The sequence below is a fragment of the Dromaius novaehollandiae genome, chromosome 3, assembly GCF_036370855.1.
Source record: "Dromaius novaehollandiae isolate bDroNov1 chromosome 3, bDroNov1.hap1, whole genome shotgun sequence".
Classification (NCBI taxonomy): domain Eukaryota; kingdom Metazoa; phylum Chordata; class Aves; order Casuariiformes; family Dromaiidae; genus Dromaius; species Dromaius novaehollandiae.
Genome location: NC_088100.1, coordinates 119,520,044 through 119,535,484, shown reverse-complemented (window position 1 = coordinate 119,535,484; position 15,441 = coordinate 119,520,044). Strand labels below are relative to the sequence as shown.

Sequence of the window (15,441 nt, the reverse complement as noted above, 5' to 3'; positions counted from 1 at the left end):
CAGCTGACCACAAAGGAACAAAGTGTTCATAGTGCCTGATATTTCCTCTTGATCCCTCCCTCTTCTCAACAGTCATTAGGAAAAAACTGTGAAATAGCTGAGACTACTGGGTTTGTTTATTTGAACTGTGTGGATTATTTTTAAAGGTTTTGTATGTTTATTTTTCCATGATAAACATAATATTACTGTTTTAATGACAAAACCCTGTGTTAGACTATGTTGACCTCCTGCCAGCTATCAAAATATGGCTCTGTTATGATTAGATTTCCTCATCCTCAATAACCGCTTTGATCATGCTGATGTTGATAAAAGGCTACAACTACCTGTCCCCCCACTTTTGGCTACATCAGGCCCCAGGAAACACTGGGAGGCATGCAGTATGATTATGTTACCCTAACAAAAAGTTTGGTTGCAGCTTTTTACACTGCTTATGTTAGTTAAAATAGCACTTTTCTTTGACAATCCTTCTAAAACCAGAATCTGAGTACACTGCAGATTTTAAAACAGCCTGAAATATAAGCTTTTAAAGCTAGGTGTTTTACTTCTCTAGACAAGTCTTTAAGAAGTCCACACATAATGCAGGCACAGAGCAAGTAATATGCACATACGTACTCAAAATTTTGAGGAGTAGGGCCAACAGTCTATATAAAGATGTTCTGATTCACTGACCACAGCATGTCAGTTGGGCCACAGAACAATCCTAGCACCAAAAACACTATTTTTTGCAACAGAGTTCCAGTTGTACTGCACATTAACAGATACTTTCTGCAGCTCAAGTCACATCGCTAATCTAACTTTTCTTCTGGATAATTTTTAAAATGCCTCTTTCTCAAACTTTTTACAGGTACGAGACACAGCCTGTGATTTACCCCAAATAACTGATGTATTTTTGAAGAGAGTTATAGCCACTATTTTAGCCCCTGGTCTGCTTGGGAAGAAAAAAACCGAAACAAACAAACAAACAAACAACCTCCCTGTGTAAACCATTACCATGATTTTTAAAAGGCTTTGTTTTTGAGAGCATCTTGTTCAGACTCATCATATGGGCCATCAGGAGTGGGCCATCTGGCTTATGAGCTGATATTTCTAAATTTAAATTTAGCATTTTATGTAGATGTTTGAAGATTTACAAGCAAAGACCTTCAAAACCCTAAACTGGTTTATTGTTAAGTAGTTAAAGGCACATACTTGAAAGAACAAATACCTTAGAGGGAAGCTCTAGCTGTTTGGTATCCTCTTTCACCAGGATTTCTGCTCCAATTTCCATGCTTTCTTCAGCTGTGTTTCTTCCAGCCTGTGTGTATTTCCATTTCTGCTCCTCAGATTTTATCAGGACTCTGTTCACTGTGCACATAGCTGCCTCACGACAAAGTGCCATCAGATCAGCTCCTACATAACCTGGTGTCATATGTGCTAAATGATGAAATTTAAAGGACTCAGGGAGCTTAAGTTTTCGACACAGAGTCTTTAGAATTCTGAGAAAGTGGAGAGAAAAACAACAGCAAAGCAAACAAAGAAGGATGAAGTTGCAGCCTTTTAAATTTTCATATGAAAACAAACAGCATTGATTTAAGATTTAAGGTCTCTTTCAAGCCCACATGAAGGGAAGTAGTTGAATGGGAATAACTTGCACTCAACTAGAAAGTAACTAATATCAAAACCCACAAAACTATTTTATGTATCTCCTTTCAGTGCTTAAATGAAAACCAACAGTATCAGCTAGCAACTTCACTCAGTGGGTAAAAAAAACCCTAGTTTTGCTGAATCTAAATATAACAATCTTTAAACCTTAGTTCATGATTCTAAACAGGTAGACTGTATCTCAGGGAGTCTATCACAGAGACTCAAGCAGGCCATTCATTTAGATGTTTAGCTGCCCTGTGTTCCCACGCAATCTTGCTCTGCATTCCATCTGTTTCACCTTACTTCTATTTATCTATTGAAGAATTTCCTTAACAAACCATTTCTGTGAGGAACAAACAAATGAAATCAGACTGTGTAAGGATCTCTGTCTTTTAATCTTCAGTACCTCTCCACTACTAACACAAAACAGCTCTATATAATTGATAGTGAAGTGCTATACTTCCTTACACTGATTTTTATTGGAACCTAGATAGTTTTTCACTCTGTATGTAGGCTGAAGCTTGAAAAATCTCCTTCAAGGTCCACCAACATTTCCCAGACAAGGACAACTGAAAATTAAATCAGTGGTCAGATAAAGACAAAATCCAGTGTCAACATCCTGATACTAGTGCTGAAGAAGTTTGAGCAGAGGGTTCAAGTTGTTTCAAATAGCAAAACATCACTTCATTAGGAAAATATTTTAATTTAAAAAGCAGCACAAGCCAAAGAATTAAAGATCACTAACACATTTTTTCGTTTCAAAGAAAATTAGTATAAGTTATTTTCAGATCAAGTAATTAACTACAGAAAAATTTTGAATACAACAATTTATTTAACAACTCAAAACTCTAAAATGATAGTATATTTTATATGTTCCTCTTCTCTACTAACAGGATCCATCGTCTGCCATTTGAATTTTTATTAGTGATAGCAGCTTAGTTCCCAAGGATTTTTCAACCTGTCTGACAACAGCTGTAGCTAGTCAAATGATTCAAGGTGTAAAAACATTAAGAATTCTGAGTGGCTAATTCTAAATTTATGTTCTACATATATTATTTTCTTATGCAAGCTTGCTTCATACATGCATAAGAAAATCCTTTGAGTAAAACAAGATTTCTACATACATCTCTCCTTTCCACCCCACCAAAATGTTCTAACCAACAGCACTAACAAGAAACTAGTTCAAAATATCCCTTTAACAAGACCGATTTATTACACAGTAAATCAACACAAGACTGTTCTTTGTATATGACCCTTTTTCTTAAAAAAGGAACAAAACAAACAAAAAACACACAAAAAACCCCACCCCAAAACAAAACAGCAAAATCAAAAGTTCTGGTAAGCCTACACATCCAGGAACTAGACAAAAGAATAATTTGAAAGAACACAACTACACTTCAACTTGTAAATAGTCTGAACTATTTACAAACAGTCAAGATTTTTATATAGCTGCTAGACAACCATGGCTTACTCATTCACAACTATTCTTTGAAACAGCACTGGGAATATCATAATTTTAACATAAACCCAACAAATATTACAGACTCAAAGCTCTCAGGAGGCAACTCTTCAGCTGCACCCCTCATCATTTAACTGTTTTCCCACAACCAAGGACAGGAAAACAATTATCACAAGACTAAATTTAAAAAAAAAAAAAAAAGGGTGAGAGAGTGGCCAGTAGTTCTCAGTACTGACAACTGACAGGCTGCTGAGGGAAAACAGAGATAAAGGAAGCAGTGCTACAAGCAGAACAGTTTGCTTTTTCAAGCTAGAAATAAGATTAGTGGGGCTAGAAGGAACTTATCCTCTAACCTTTCTTTCCTTCTGCTAACAAGAAGATAAGCCACAGCTGTTTGCACTCTTTCCTTTATGTTTTTCTACTGTTGCGGAAATGAGTAGCAGTTCCTTTTTAATTAGAAAAAGGAAAAACAAAAAACTTGTAAAATGCATCTCTTTAATCAAGTCTGACTAATCATGGATCTTTGGAGTAAAAAGGGCAAGCTACACAAAACAGGATGACTTCAGCCCAGCTTAACACCTGGACTGACATATTTCCTCAAGGAGTGAAAGGGAAGAATCCAGGCCTGTTGCTTAAGTTATGTGCTCAAGAGGACTAACAAAGGGCCTATACCTAACTTGTGTTCATAATCCAATAGTTATGTAGGAAGTATTGAAGACAGAATGCCTAATTCTTCAACTATAAAAAAAGATACATTAAAATCCATTATCTGTACTCTTAAGGTACTTCAAAACCCACTAAAATAATGCTAAGGACAGACTTGCACATAAGAAATGAAACCACACCAAATGTTAACACAGGTACTAAGACAGAGTAGATGCACACTTAGTGTCTTCTGCACTTTTCAGTGTCTGCTGATATACAGATGTGTGCAGGCATATATAGGGCTAAACACAATATAATACTTTTCCTTAATTTATATGCCAACTTAAAACAATTTTTTATCAAAAAGAAGCTTAAACTTTGTAACACATACTTTTCTCTTGCTGCTTCATCTGGGATCCCTAAACAAATTTCTCGATCAAATCTCCCAGCTCGCCTCAGTGCAGGATCCAATGAGTCAGGTCTGTTAGTCGCTCCAATAACAAGGACCTGGGCAGTGGCAGCTGCATTATTCAAGTCTGAAGGAAGGAAGGTAGTTAGTACTTACACTCATCTTCTCAACTTTATTCTGCTTTTTATGCTATCCTGTTTCTGCAGCACACAATAACACTCTTAAGAGTATGGATAAACTAACTGAAAGTCACACCGAACTCCTGTTTTACCCGTATTTCCACTAACAGTTTGTATTTTGCACAGCTGAGCAGAAAAACACATCACATAACATTGGAAACAAGCTCTTATTATATTTGTTTATAGAACACAGGATTATATCAGGCTGTATATATGGCTGTGAAAGTAATGTAATAATACCAAGTCACATTTATCAGAAGCTTCCTCCCCCAGCAAAACTGTGCCAAAATACGAAAAATTAACACCACTATTCCTACAAAAGCAAGCATGAGTCAATACTGAAGGGAAGAAGATGGTGAACCTGTTAATTAAAAAGTTTAGCTTAGCACAGATATTCTGGAAACTGACCATCCATGCAAGTTAAAAGCTGGGCAACTATTCTCCGCTCCATGTCCTTCGATGCAACTTCTCTTTTTGGGGTGATTGCATCAATCTCATCTATGAAAAGGACGCACGGTGCATTGGACTAGGAAAAAGAAATATTAGTAATTACAAAATTTCACTGAGATAGAGTATTAGGAGAGGGAAAGAATTTGCCCATTTTCTTTGTTTTAAAACTCTAAGTCTGCTGCATGCACTGAACGATCAACCTGTTCCAATACAATTTTATTCTTCTCAGTCACTGTGTCAGGAGAGCAGCCAGACTACGAAATTGTGCTGAGCTGAGGCTGTGAAATAATTAAGGCATGTGATTCAATATGTCACTACATTAGGTTAAAATTCAGATGTACATCTATGTTGCTTTGTCTGCTACAAATACTGTTCCCTCCTGACTGCTTGCTCACTTTAGTCCAAAAAAGAAATCAGAAAAAAGGTCTCTTTTTTGGATTTTTTAATGTCATTAGAGCTGTAGAGTTTTGAGTCAGCATTACCCATGCACATAATGAAACGAAACCAAAAAAAAAAAAAAAAAGAAAAACAAACCAAAAAAAGAAAGGAAAATGATCTGCCAGTTCAAGATTACTACAAGAACCTTCCCGCGTTCAAAGAGCAAAAGTAGGCAGTAAGTAATTCCTATGAGGGTTTTAACATTTAATGTATTCCATGCTCATAAAAAAGCCAATACTAACAGAATAATAATCAGTGTAATTAATAGAAAAGAATATTTACATGACAAAGGATCATCAATCAAGAAGCACCAATAGTGCAAAGAAATACTTGAGGAAAACACTGTAAGCTTCTTCAAAAAAGTCTAAATTCCCATATAAAAAATAGCAGTTTAAAATCCATACTTCCTGTGTTATCAGACGCTAACTGCGCCATCTAGTTGTCATTCACTTTTTCCTCCATCTGATAGAGAACAAATGCAACTAAGCTATGAAGATTCTACACAGAACATGCACAAGGTAGAGTAGAACCATGTCTTTTTTCCCCCTGCACAAGAGTTAGGGACTAGAGAGCGACTTAAGCAAATGCAAAAGACTCTCAGAAGGGCAACAGATTTTATTTCTAAACATGCTCTATGCAATAAATTTCATTTCTTCAAAAATAACTTCCATAGCAACTTCCCTTTAATCGCTATACATAAAAAAGATATTTAATTTCTAAAAACACCGTGCTTCCATTTTTATTTCATTTTACACTAAAAAACATCTTAATAAAGCTTTCTAAAACCTAAAACGTAGAATGAGCCTGCAACATAATAATGAAACAACTTCACAATCATTTTATCCTGTTCAGCATTCTTCTCTACAGGAACATACTCTGAACCCCTACATTCAGATGTGAGGGAGGGTAGAAGAAGGGAATGAAGTTGGAAAAGCAGAATGTTCTCGAAAAATTAGAAATAGAAAATTTTCTCAGGAAGTAAAATATTAACCACATATTAAAAAAAAAGAAAAATCTGCATTTATTTAAATTAGCATTATCTCAACTTGTCTGCTTCTCTTTGCTTCTTACCAAGACTGCAAGCTGCCTCAAAATCTTATTACAGGAGTATGTAATCACTACCAAATCCCGTGGCCTGTCAAGCAGTAACTTAGAAGTGCTCCTGTGCATTCAATGCTGATATTAAGACAAAGCAAGACTTTAACTGTAACTTTATTCCTGCCTTTCAATATTTGTACAAAATTTCTTATTTTATGCCTAAAAAACCCAAAGATCTTCACTAATATTTAAAGCCAGACCAAAAAAAAAAGTTTGTAACAAAGAAAGGACAATAAACTGCACCTACTTTTTTTTTATTTTTATAAATAAAGCTAAGCAACTCCATATAGGTAAATACTTTATGTTGCTCCATTTACATTGGTATAATAAATTATCCTTTGTCAAGATTTTAGAATAGTAATCATTTTGTTCTATGACTGCATGACACTTTGTACAATGGAATTCTGGTCTCACAGAAGGGCAGACACTATGACTTGTGTGCAGCAGAATAAAGATTCACTCACTAATAATTCACTCGAATTCAGACCACAGCAGCAAAATTTGAATCTTTACAAAGAAAATGGCAAACAATTCAACGTTATTTCCCATGGGTGTCTCACCACAGCTTGTTCAAATAATTCTCTCAGTTTCTGCTCAGATTCCCCTGACACTCCAGACACCATCTCTGTTGCTGCTACTTTCAGCATTGGGAGCTCAAGTTCCTGAAAGAGACAAGGAACGTTGTAGGATATAACCAGAGCATAAAAACATAAGCTGTCCTAAAGGAGAAGTATTTTCCTATACAAAACCTTTTACACTCAAAGATCATGTAATCAAGAGTAAGCCTTAAAGTGCTTTTAGAAAGATTACTAGTATCCTCCATTTTTAAATGAATCTGAGTCATTTGACCAAGTGAACAGAAATGGACACAGAAACCAGTTTCCCTTAATTCTGTTAGAGAATGTCCGAAATGTGAAATAGCTTTGCTCCATGGTCTGAGACCAGACCCTTCACAACACATACACTTCAGTTCATGCCTGGGCTCCTTTCTTGAGAAAACTGTCTATTTCCCTCTACGAAAAAACTCTGATTAGCAGTATGGAGGTGATCCCACCAAGTTTGGTTCCCTTAGTCTTGCTCCAGAAGTATCCTAGCAGTGATGTACAAACAAATACTTGTAAATCCCACATTCAAGGTTTTCTGCTATTAAAAAATGTCTGTAACAACAAGAAACACTTTGATAGGCTTTAACATGAATGTTATACACTATTTCAGACTCTTTGAAATACATACAAAAAACCTAATTTATACATACCAGAACCACTGGGGGCACGACATGGGGCCTGCAGAAGATACTCACCAAATTTTATACAATAAGGACACTGCCTTAATTAGTATTACTGACAGTTATGGAAATGAACATAGCAACGTCTTATCTAAGAAAACGATTTAAGAAGTAATCATTAGATTCATCTCCTTTATGAAAATTTTTCACTTAGGGATCTTATTTTTCCCCCCTCAAAATTAGCAACCTTCCAGGGTAAAAATACCCATTGAAGTATTAAATATCACAGATTCATTGAACAGGTACCTTTTTTCAGTAAGGTATTAAAAAAAAAGAAACAACAAAAACAAAAATACCAACCAAGCAAATGGCTGAATTGTTGAATTAAAACATTTGAAATGTAATGTCAGAAGGGTCCAACCAACTTTTAAGGAATAAACCTAAATATTTTATTTCAAAGATAAAAGCTGCTCTACATAATTTCATAATGTGCACATAGGGTCTAAATTTAAAGTTATAGTTTGTAACTTTTAAGGAATAGCTGTACTAAAAACAAGAGGAAAAAATACGGCCGTGATTACCAGTGAACAGCCCTAAATAGCCCTAAACTTATACCCAAGACAGGCTCAAAGCAGGGCAGAAACACCTCCATCACACCCTAAGCTATTTACGCCGATGATGTCACGTGTTCTGAAATCGTCAGTTTGACATAGGCAAGGCAACCACCAGTTTCTGAATTCAGAAATTACTGTTTAATAGATGTCACCAAATAGAATCCCTGTAATACCTCATAAAAGACGGTAAGGTTGAGCCCAGCCTTAAAACAAGACTGTGGTAATTTTAACCAGAAATATCTTCCATTTATAGCCTTCTCAATACCAATGCTGATCTTATTCTCCTGGGAATGCTTCAAAACAATCAAATTAAACATAAAACCCAACCACAATGCCCCCTCTTCATATGAGGCTCAATCAAGTACAGATTCAGATGGAATTTAAAGAAAGGAAGCGAAAATGAACGTATTTTAGAGTAAGATAAGAATGAGAGAAAAGACATAAAGATAGAGGAAAAGATCTATCTTTAGCCTATCATAAAAGAGAATTATTTTTTTCTCTAAATTTAATTCAAAAAGCAAAAAGGAAGAAGTGTAAGTTCAAGGCTATCTCACCCCAGCAATTGCCTGTGCAAGTAGTGTCTTTCCACATCCTGGTGGTCCATGTAAAAGAAAACCGCGAGGTGGAACTACACCTAAGTGGTTATAGACTTCAGGATGACGGACATGAATCAGCATCTTGCATATTTCCTGTTAAAGACAGGACAGACTTCCATTTAAACTGCAGAAACTAGTATTATAGATTACTAATATTACAGAAAGATCAGCATCAAAGTTCTGTTTCTCCATATAATTTCAGTGACTACCTTTGGAAAGATTAATCGGGGGGGGGGGGGGAGGAATCTGTTCCTGCTGGTACAAGCAACCATTCTCAGTTCCACGCAGATGCGTTCTACTAGATTTCCTTTTTTTTTTAAATTATTTTTCATGCATTATTTTATTCAGTACCTTCTCTGTTCCACAATTAAAATTAAAACTAACCTTCAGAGTTTCATCATTGCCTCCTACATCCTCAAACCTCACTGAAGGGTGGTAAAGCTCTGGTCCCTTACTTTTAACTGTTAAGGAAGAAAAACAAGTCATGCAAATTCAGGCATAGCATAACAGCAGCTGCCAAGGCAAAACAAGAAAGAATTCAGCCTAAACAACCAAGTACATGGAACAAAATTATTTTCTGATAGCAGACACAGGACTGGAATATTTTCTAGTACAACACAAAGGTTAAATTTCTTAAAACACTCAAGGTCACTTGTCCACACCTTGGAAAAAGTAACACTCCTCCGGTCATGGATTCCGCAGTCACCTACCACCCCTTTGTTTGGAACAGCACGCCAGAAATAACTTCTCACCTTTCTGTTTAAGTAAGATAGATTCAATTTGTGCATCTACATCTGGAAATTCTTCTTTTTTTCTTTTTGCTCTCTTACCCTTTGTCTTCTTTCTTTCACTCTCCAAGTGAGAAAAATCTGTTGATTTCTAGGGCATAAAAAACAGAATTACATACCCAAAACCTTCAGAGTCATTGAATTTCTGCAAACACTTAAAAGAACAAAAGGTATTTAAGGCAGATATTTAACCCTTCCTTTCTGCAGAAAATAATTCTTTTACTTAAGATTCTTTCTTTTTTCTGTTAAGGATTAATTATATCAGTCTTTTGTTTTTGCTAAAAATACATACTTATTACTGCACTAAAAAAAACCTGCATACTGTATAGCAATCCACTTTGTATCTCAAAAAAATTGTAACATATTTACTCCACTGGAAGCAATATTAGTTACTAGTAAATCATAAGTGCGGTAAATATGTATTATGCAGCAGTGACAAGGTAAGTGCACATAAGAAAAGGACCAATATAGGCAGAGGAGGAGAAAAAAAAACAGATTGTCAGTAACTCCTCTTTTATTTTAATACAGTATTGCAGACAATTTACAATTTGGTATCTCCCTTCTATTCATCACTTCCTTGTGTAAGAGGATGCAGTACTACTAGGACAGAGAGACTGTCAAACCTGCCTATTCAGTAAGCATTTTCTGTAACAGTAAAGTAGCAGTAAATACAGTCCTTCCTTCACATAAAAAACAGCATCTGCCAAAAAGTCAGCACTACTACATGAAGGCCATCTCCCATATATGAATGGAAAGTTTTCCATAGTTAAAAACAGGGAGGGAGAAAAAAATAATCACAAAGTGAGCAATATGTTTGGGTGAAAGGTAGCACCTATTTTAACTACTCTATAACTCAATGTTACTTCCAGGCCTTTCAACTTCCACAGCCCTGGTTTGTCTAAAAAACTTCAGCTTTCCCCAAGCTCACTAAGACATAACCACTGCCTAAAGAAGACTACATGCTGTGGCTACGCAGCAAGCCACATGCTTGCTGACTAGCTGGGCTAGTCACCGACAAACAAGAAACAGCAGCCAAGTTCCACCTATCTTTCTCTCAGTGGGGGCACTAATCTGGGTCTCCTCAGATACTGAGCACTACATGTTCTCAAAAATAGTAGGAAAGTCATAATTTTGAGGCTTTTACCTCTCAGACAAACATGCTTGAAATTGGCCAGAAGGTGCAAAATTACATCTGGCAAGGCACAACAATGGGATAAGTCCTGTTTTCTTCAGAAACTAAACTTAAAATTAGCATTCTACTGTGCTCAAGCCAATCTTTCCTTTTAATATTCTTACTATTTTTAACAGAGCATGAATGTTTGTAATAATAATATATTTTAAAATCCAGAAAGAAAGACACAGTCCTGTTAGTCTTAATATCATCCTTCAAAAGCCTGTCAAATTAGGTAAGAAATTATATACATGCCTGCTACCTAAATCACATTTGGCTTGTAAAACACATTACCTCAGGAATCAATTTCTTCTCATCTCCTTCTCCATCCTCGGAAAGGTCAACAAAGAAGTCTTTTCTACAGGGAGTTTTATCGATGAACCAGCCACCTTCAGAGATTCTCGTTTCAACTCGAGTTCCCGGTGAAAGAGTGCTTGTTCGGGGTGCTGTTGTTTGCACAGGAGGGGGGGTTTCCAAAGGTTCATTTTTTGGAGTGGTCAGAACTGAATCAGGATTTCCCTTCTTGTATAAGGTCAGCAGGGAGCTGTTCATGTGATTTGTAGACTGCAGATACATATATTAAAAAAAAAAAAAAATCAGTAAAATACACAGGTTATAACTTGAATTATTTTATCAACAGAACAACACAGAGCAAAAAGTACCAGTGAAAACTATTTCATAAACATCAATTAACATTATCCTCCCTGGAGGAAGTAACGATGTATCCTCCAACCCACCGCTCCGCAAATCAAATGACTGCGTACAAAAGTACATCTGATAGTTGAAGAGGCAACAGCCTTTGCAATTTACCATTAAATAACCCCTGCCAGTGACAGTTAACATTCTTAGTAAGAACCAGACCTGTCAGTTCCTTCAATCACTTCATTCGATACCTTCTGGGCCCCCAGTACACTTTCTTCAAAAGTGATTACCACCACAGCTTCTTCCTTTTTTTTTTTTCTCCTTCAGAAAATAGCCTCCTTTTAGCTCTAAAGATTCTCAGTTGGAACTGCCAGCTCTGACTATACATCATCCTATTTCTCATGTCCACTTTTAAACACTCCAAGGGCATTGGGATTTCACAACATACTATGATATGTTATGCACATATATGCAATCGCAATAAAAAACAGCTTACTAGGTCTTCTGGATAATCACCATCTGAGCCATCCGTGGTACTTCCCGCAGTCCTTTACAAGGAAGGAAGACATAAACTACGCTTTTAATGTATCAGAGCAGCTCACGAGTGGGACACCCACAAACAGAACAAATACAATTCCCCAAAATGAGAACCACAATACATAGTCTAAGACTGAAAAACAACTCCTGACTGGCATGCCCAAAATTTGGTACCATGAAGAGTTAAAAAAATGCATTATTTCCAAGGCTGTGAAAAGTTGGATCAACTTAGCAGCCTGGCTGGCCCACAAGAAAAGTGATGTCAGACCAGCAGTCTGATTCTGCTCTCAGAGAGACCACACAGTCGGCAGTGCTGACAAAAGGAAAGCAGTAGCAAATCACTGCTGGACTGGAATAGCCCTTCTGATCACAACATTGTCTTAAATTCCCCATGGGACCCTTATCTCTGTCATGGATTAGAAAGAAGAATAGTCCAGGAGACTATGCACAGCATTACAAGTTAGGAAATCTTAATTCCAATCTCATACCTGGTTGTGAAGGAATATCCTGTCTTGTAGTTGTATCCCTTAGATTTGGATAATATATATCAGACCCACAAAGGATTAAGAACAAAACTAAACAAAGGAAATAAACCATTTGCAGGACTGAGGCCTATGTGGAAAAATACCAGAAGCACCACTAATTCACGGCCATGTCTTCACCACAGGAGAGAAACTATGATCAATTCTCTTGCAACTGCCTGTCTTCAGCAAAAAAAGTGCTTTAATTAACTACAGGTAAATCCTCATGAAGACAGGTCTATGGAAGATCAAGGATCTATCGTGAAACTACCAAAATTTAATTATATAAGACAGAAAGCTTTAAATAAATGCTAAATATTAACAACATTACTAAAGTCATCTTCCAGTAAAAACTCCTCTTGCTTACTCATTTTTCTCTTCTCCTTGTCTTGCTCTTTTTGCCACATGTTCAGCTTCTAAAACTGCTAAATCTTCACGTCCTTTTTCATTACTGATTATTCCAAACACTGAAGAAAAAGTTCAAACATATAATAAGAAAAGGGCCAAAGTATAAGCAGAGAATTTGTTAGTGCTGAGCATCTTAGACATAATACTAACAAAACTACCTTTTTCAACTTGTATTCTAAAAGCATTTCTTTTTCTTCGTCCATATTCTGCACTGAAAAACAAAATAACAGGTTATGCCAACAGCTTTTCCCCCAATATATGGTCATTCTCAGTGAAGAAATACATTCTAAGTTGATACACAAGTTTTTATACAAGTTCTTTTCAAGAACCAACTATGTGAAAATGTGACTATTTTTTTCTTAAGCCTGGAATAGCTCAAAAAGCAATGTACAACTCTAAATTTCTGGGATGAAACAAAAATGCTGAACTACAGTGGTCTCTAAATGCCTATTTAGTACAAATTTTCAAGGTTCTCTTTAACTCTAGGTATAGAGAAGAAGCAATATACAAATGAGCCCATTGGATTTTATTTCACAACAACACTACTAGTTTTCATATTTTCATTCACATAAGAACATAGAAAGATCAGTCCAGCCAGGTATAACTGTGAAGAGTAACAACAGCTCAATATGAGAAAATCTTATCAATCATTAACTTAAGTCATCCTTAACTGCAAACAGCAAGCATCAACTTTTTACTTTCACTCACTGAGGGAACATTTTATTTATTTGATTTTTTACAATATGGAAAGAAAAAACAGACCCTTTCATCACTAGCAATGCACCTGCAAACATCCTGATAAGGATTTTTAGCTCCTTTTCTTTAATAAAGCACAAGAAAATAGACCATGCAATCATGAATTAACATACTTCTTTAAATTCCTTAATCCACCTTCCCCAATTGTCTACTGCAACACAGCCTTTCTCCCCACCCAAAAAAATGTAACAGCCTAAAAAATACAGCTATATAAAAGTAATTAGCAAGACTGACTATCCTGCTGAGCAACAGTGTCCTGTGTCTCCACCATTTGCCTGCATCAAAGAGTTATTTCCTCTCATATTTTAAGCTTTCAGGGATAAGGATCAACATGCTGTAATGCATCAGTAGTTGTTTAATAAAAAGTCTTAGCCAGCAAGTAAACCTTGCAACAGTAACGCAATAGTAAAAAGTTATTAGCCAGCAAGTAAACCTTGCAACAGGAACGCAATAGTAAAAAGTTACTAGATAGGTTGGCAAAGGAAAACATAGGAGTGGAAAAGATCTTCCTGTCTCAATCAACCGCAGCAACTGGTTATGAAGATAATATAAAGAAAAATTCAAATCTTATTAAAATACCAATGTAAAATAACAAAATAATACATAATAAGTCTATATTTTTAATGTAGCATATAAGGATACAAGTCTTGGCTCACCTGTAGGTTCTCTGTAATTCTGATGCTAGAATTCCAATGTCAACATATTGGCCACATTTACCACTTGTTAGGTACTGAAACGAAGAATTTTAAGAAGCAAATAAGATCTCTGTCAATCATATCATTAGAACACCTAGATCGAGTATGCCTGTTTCAAATTCAAATTCTCAGAAGTTAAAATGAAAAAGAGATGGAAACATTAAAAACCAGAAACGGCTTTAAACTGTCTTGGAACACATTAGACATAGGCAGCTATTGACCTGCAGACAAGATCAAGATGCCACACAGTCCCGTGGACTCTCTTTTATTTCATAGTGGTTAAGACACGACTACTGTGATGCCATAAATGAAAATTAGCAAGTTCCTTCAAATAGCCACTCAAATTTCAAGGAAATAGGAGTACAGCTATATAGAGACTCAGAAAAAATATGCTTAACCTGTGAATTCATCATAAGTTTTCATAAAATGTGTCTCTGTACCATGCCATTTGAAGTGATCATTTTTTTCCACTTTTTGGGCACTGATTATTTAAGTAACCATATTTTTACTTCTCTTCAGGCATCTAATGTAATCGAGATACACGTTTCTAAATGTAAGTGCTTCCAGTTTGCCTACATATACGCAGGGCTTATTTCCTTTGGACTATTAATTTCACATCTGAAACAGAAACCACCTTCAGGATCAGAAACACTGAAGGGGGGAGCAGAAGAGTAACATCAAAGTTTTTTTTCCTGAAACGAGACAGCCCCTCCAAGCCCGCGAAGGGCAAGGCCAGATTCCTGCGGGCGTTTTAGGGCTGACTGCGATCCTTTTCGGCACCTGAGCAGGCCGGATGTCAACCAAAGGGGGGCGGGGGAATGTGCTGCCGGCGGCCGGGGTCGCTCCTTTGGGGCTCGCCCAGCACAGCGCCGCCCCCGCCGCTCTGAGCGCGCTCCGCTCCCCACGCGGCCCCCGGCAGCAGGCGACCGTTGAGCGGCTGCCCGCGCGCGAGGCCTCGTCGGCCGTTGTGGGGGGAAGGAGGGGGTGGGACGCGGCGCCAACGGCCGGGCGGGCGCGAGGCGCGGGCACCTGCTTCACGCGCTGCTTCAGCCGTAGGTCCACGAAGTGCCCCGGCCGGCTCCGCATCGCCGCTCGCCACCCTCCCCGGCCGCCACGCCGCGCCGTGGGCCCCGGGGCTGGCCGCGCGCTCTGCCTGCACGGGGCGGCGCTCAGCGGGCAGCCGCGAG

At 37.3% G+C, this 15,441-nt stretch overlaps 1 protein-coding gene across 3 annotated transcripts in view; it reads right to left on the bottom strand.

Annotated features, from left to right (window-relative positions):
• NVL (nuclear VCP like) overlaps positions 1 to 15,432 on the bottom strand; it is a 41,797-nt gene extending 26,365 nt beyond the window's left edge. For 2 of the 3 annotated variants that reach the window (XM_064509961.1, XM_026094594.2), the window contains exons 1-13: positions 15,284 to 15,432; positions 14,216 to 14,289; positions 12,962 to 13,014; positions 12,763 to 12,862; positions 11,834 to 11,885; positions 10,990 to 11,259; positions 9,489 to 9,615; positions 9,121 to 9,197; positions 8,695 to 8,829; positions 6,862 to 6,963; positions 4,724 to 4,841; positions 4,119 to 4,263; positions 1,205 to 1,475 (exon numbers count right to left, since the gene is read on the bottom strand). In XM_064509961.1, coding sequence (XP_064366031.1) covers positions 1,205 to 1,475; positions 4,119 to 4,263; positions 4,724 to 4,841; positions 6,862 to 6,963; positions 8,695 to 8,829; positions 9,121 to 9,197; positions 9,489 to 9,615; positions 10,990 to 11,259; positions 11,834 to 11,885; positions 12,763 to 12,862; positions 12,962 to 13,014; positions 14,216 to 14,289; positions 15,284 to 15,340 — 1,581 coding nt within the window. In that variant the 5' untranslated portion in view covers positions 15,341 to 15,432. The remainder of the gene's footprint in view (positions 1 to 1,204; positions 1,476 to 4,118; positions 4,264 to 4,723; positions 4,842 to 6,861; positions 6,964 to 8,694; positions 8,830 to 9,120; positions 9,198 to 9,488; positions 9,616 to 10,989; positions 11,260 to 11,833; positions 11,886 to 12,762; positions 12,863 to 12,961; positions 13,015 to 14,215; positions 14,290 to 15,283) is intronic. The other variant, XM_064509962.1, reaches the window with a different exon arrangement.
• Between the last annotated feature and the right edge of the window lie 9 nt (positions 15,433 to 15,441).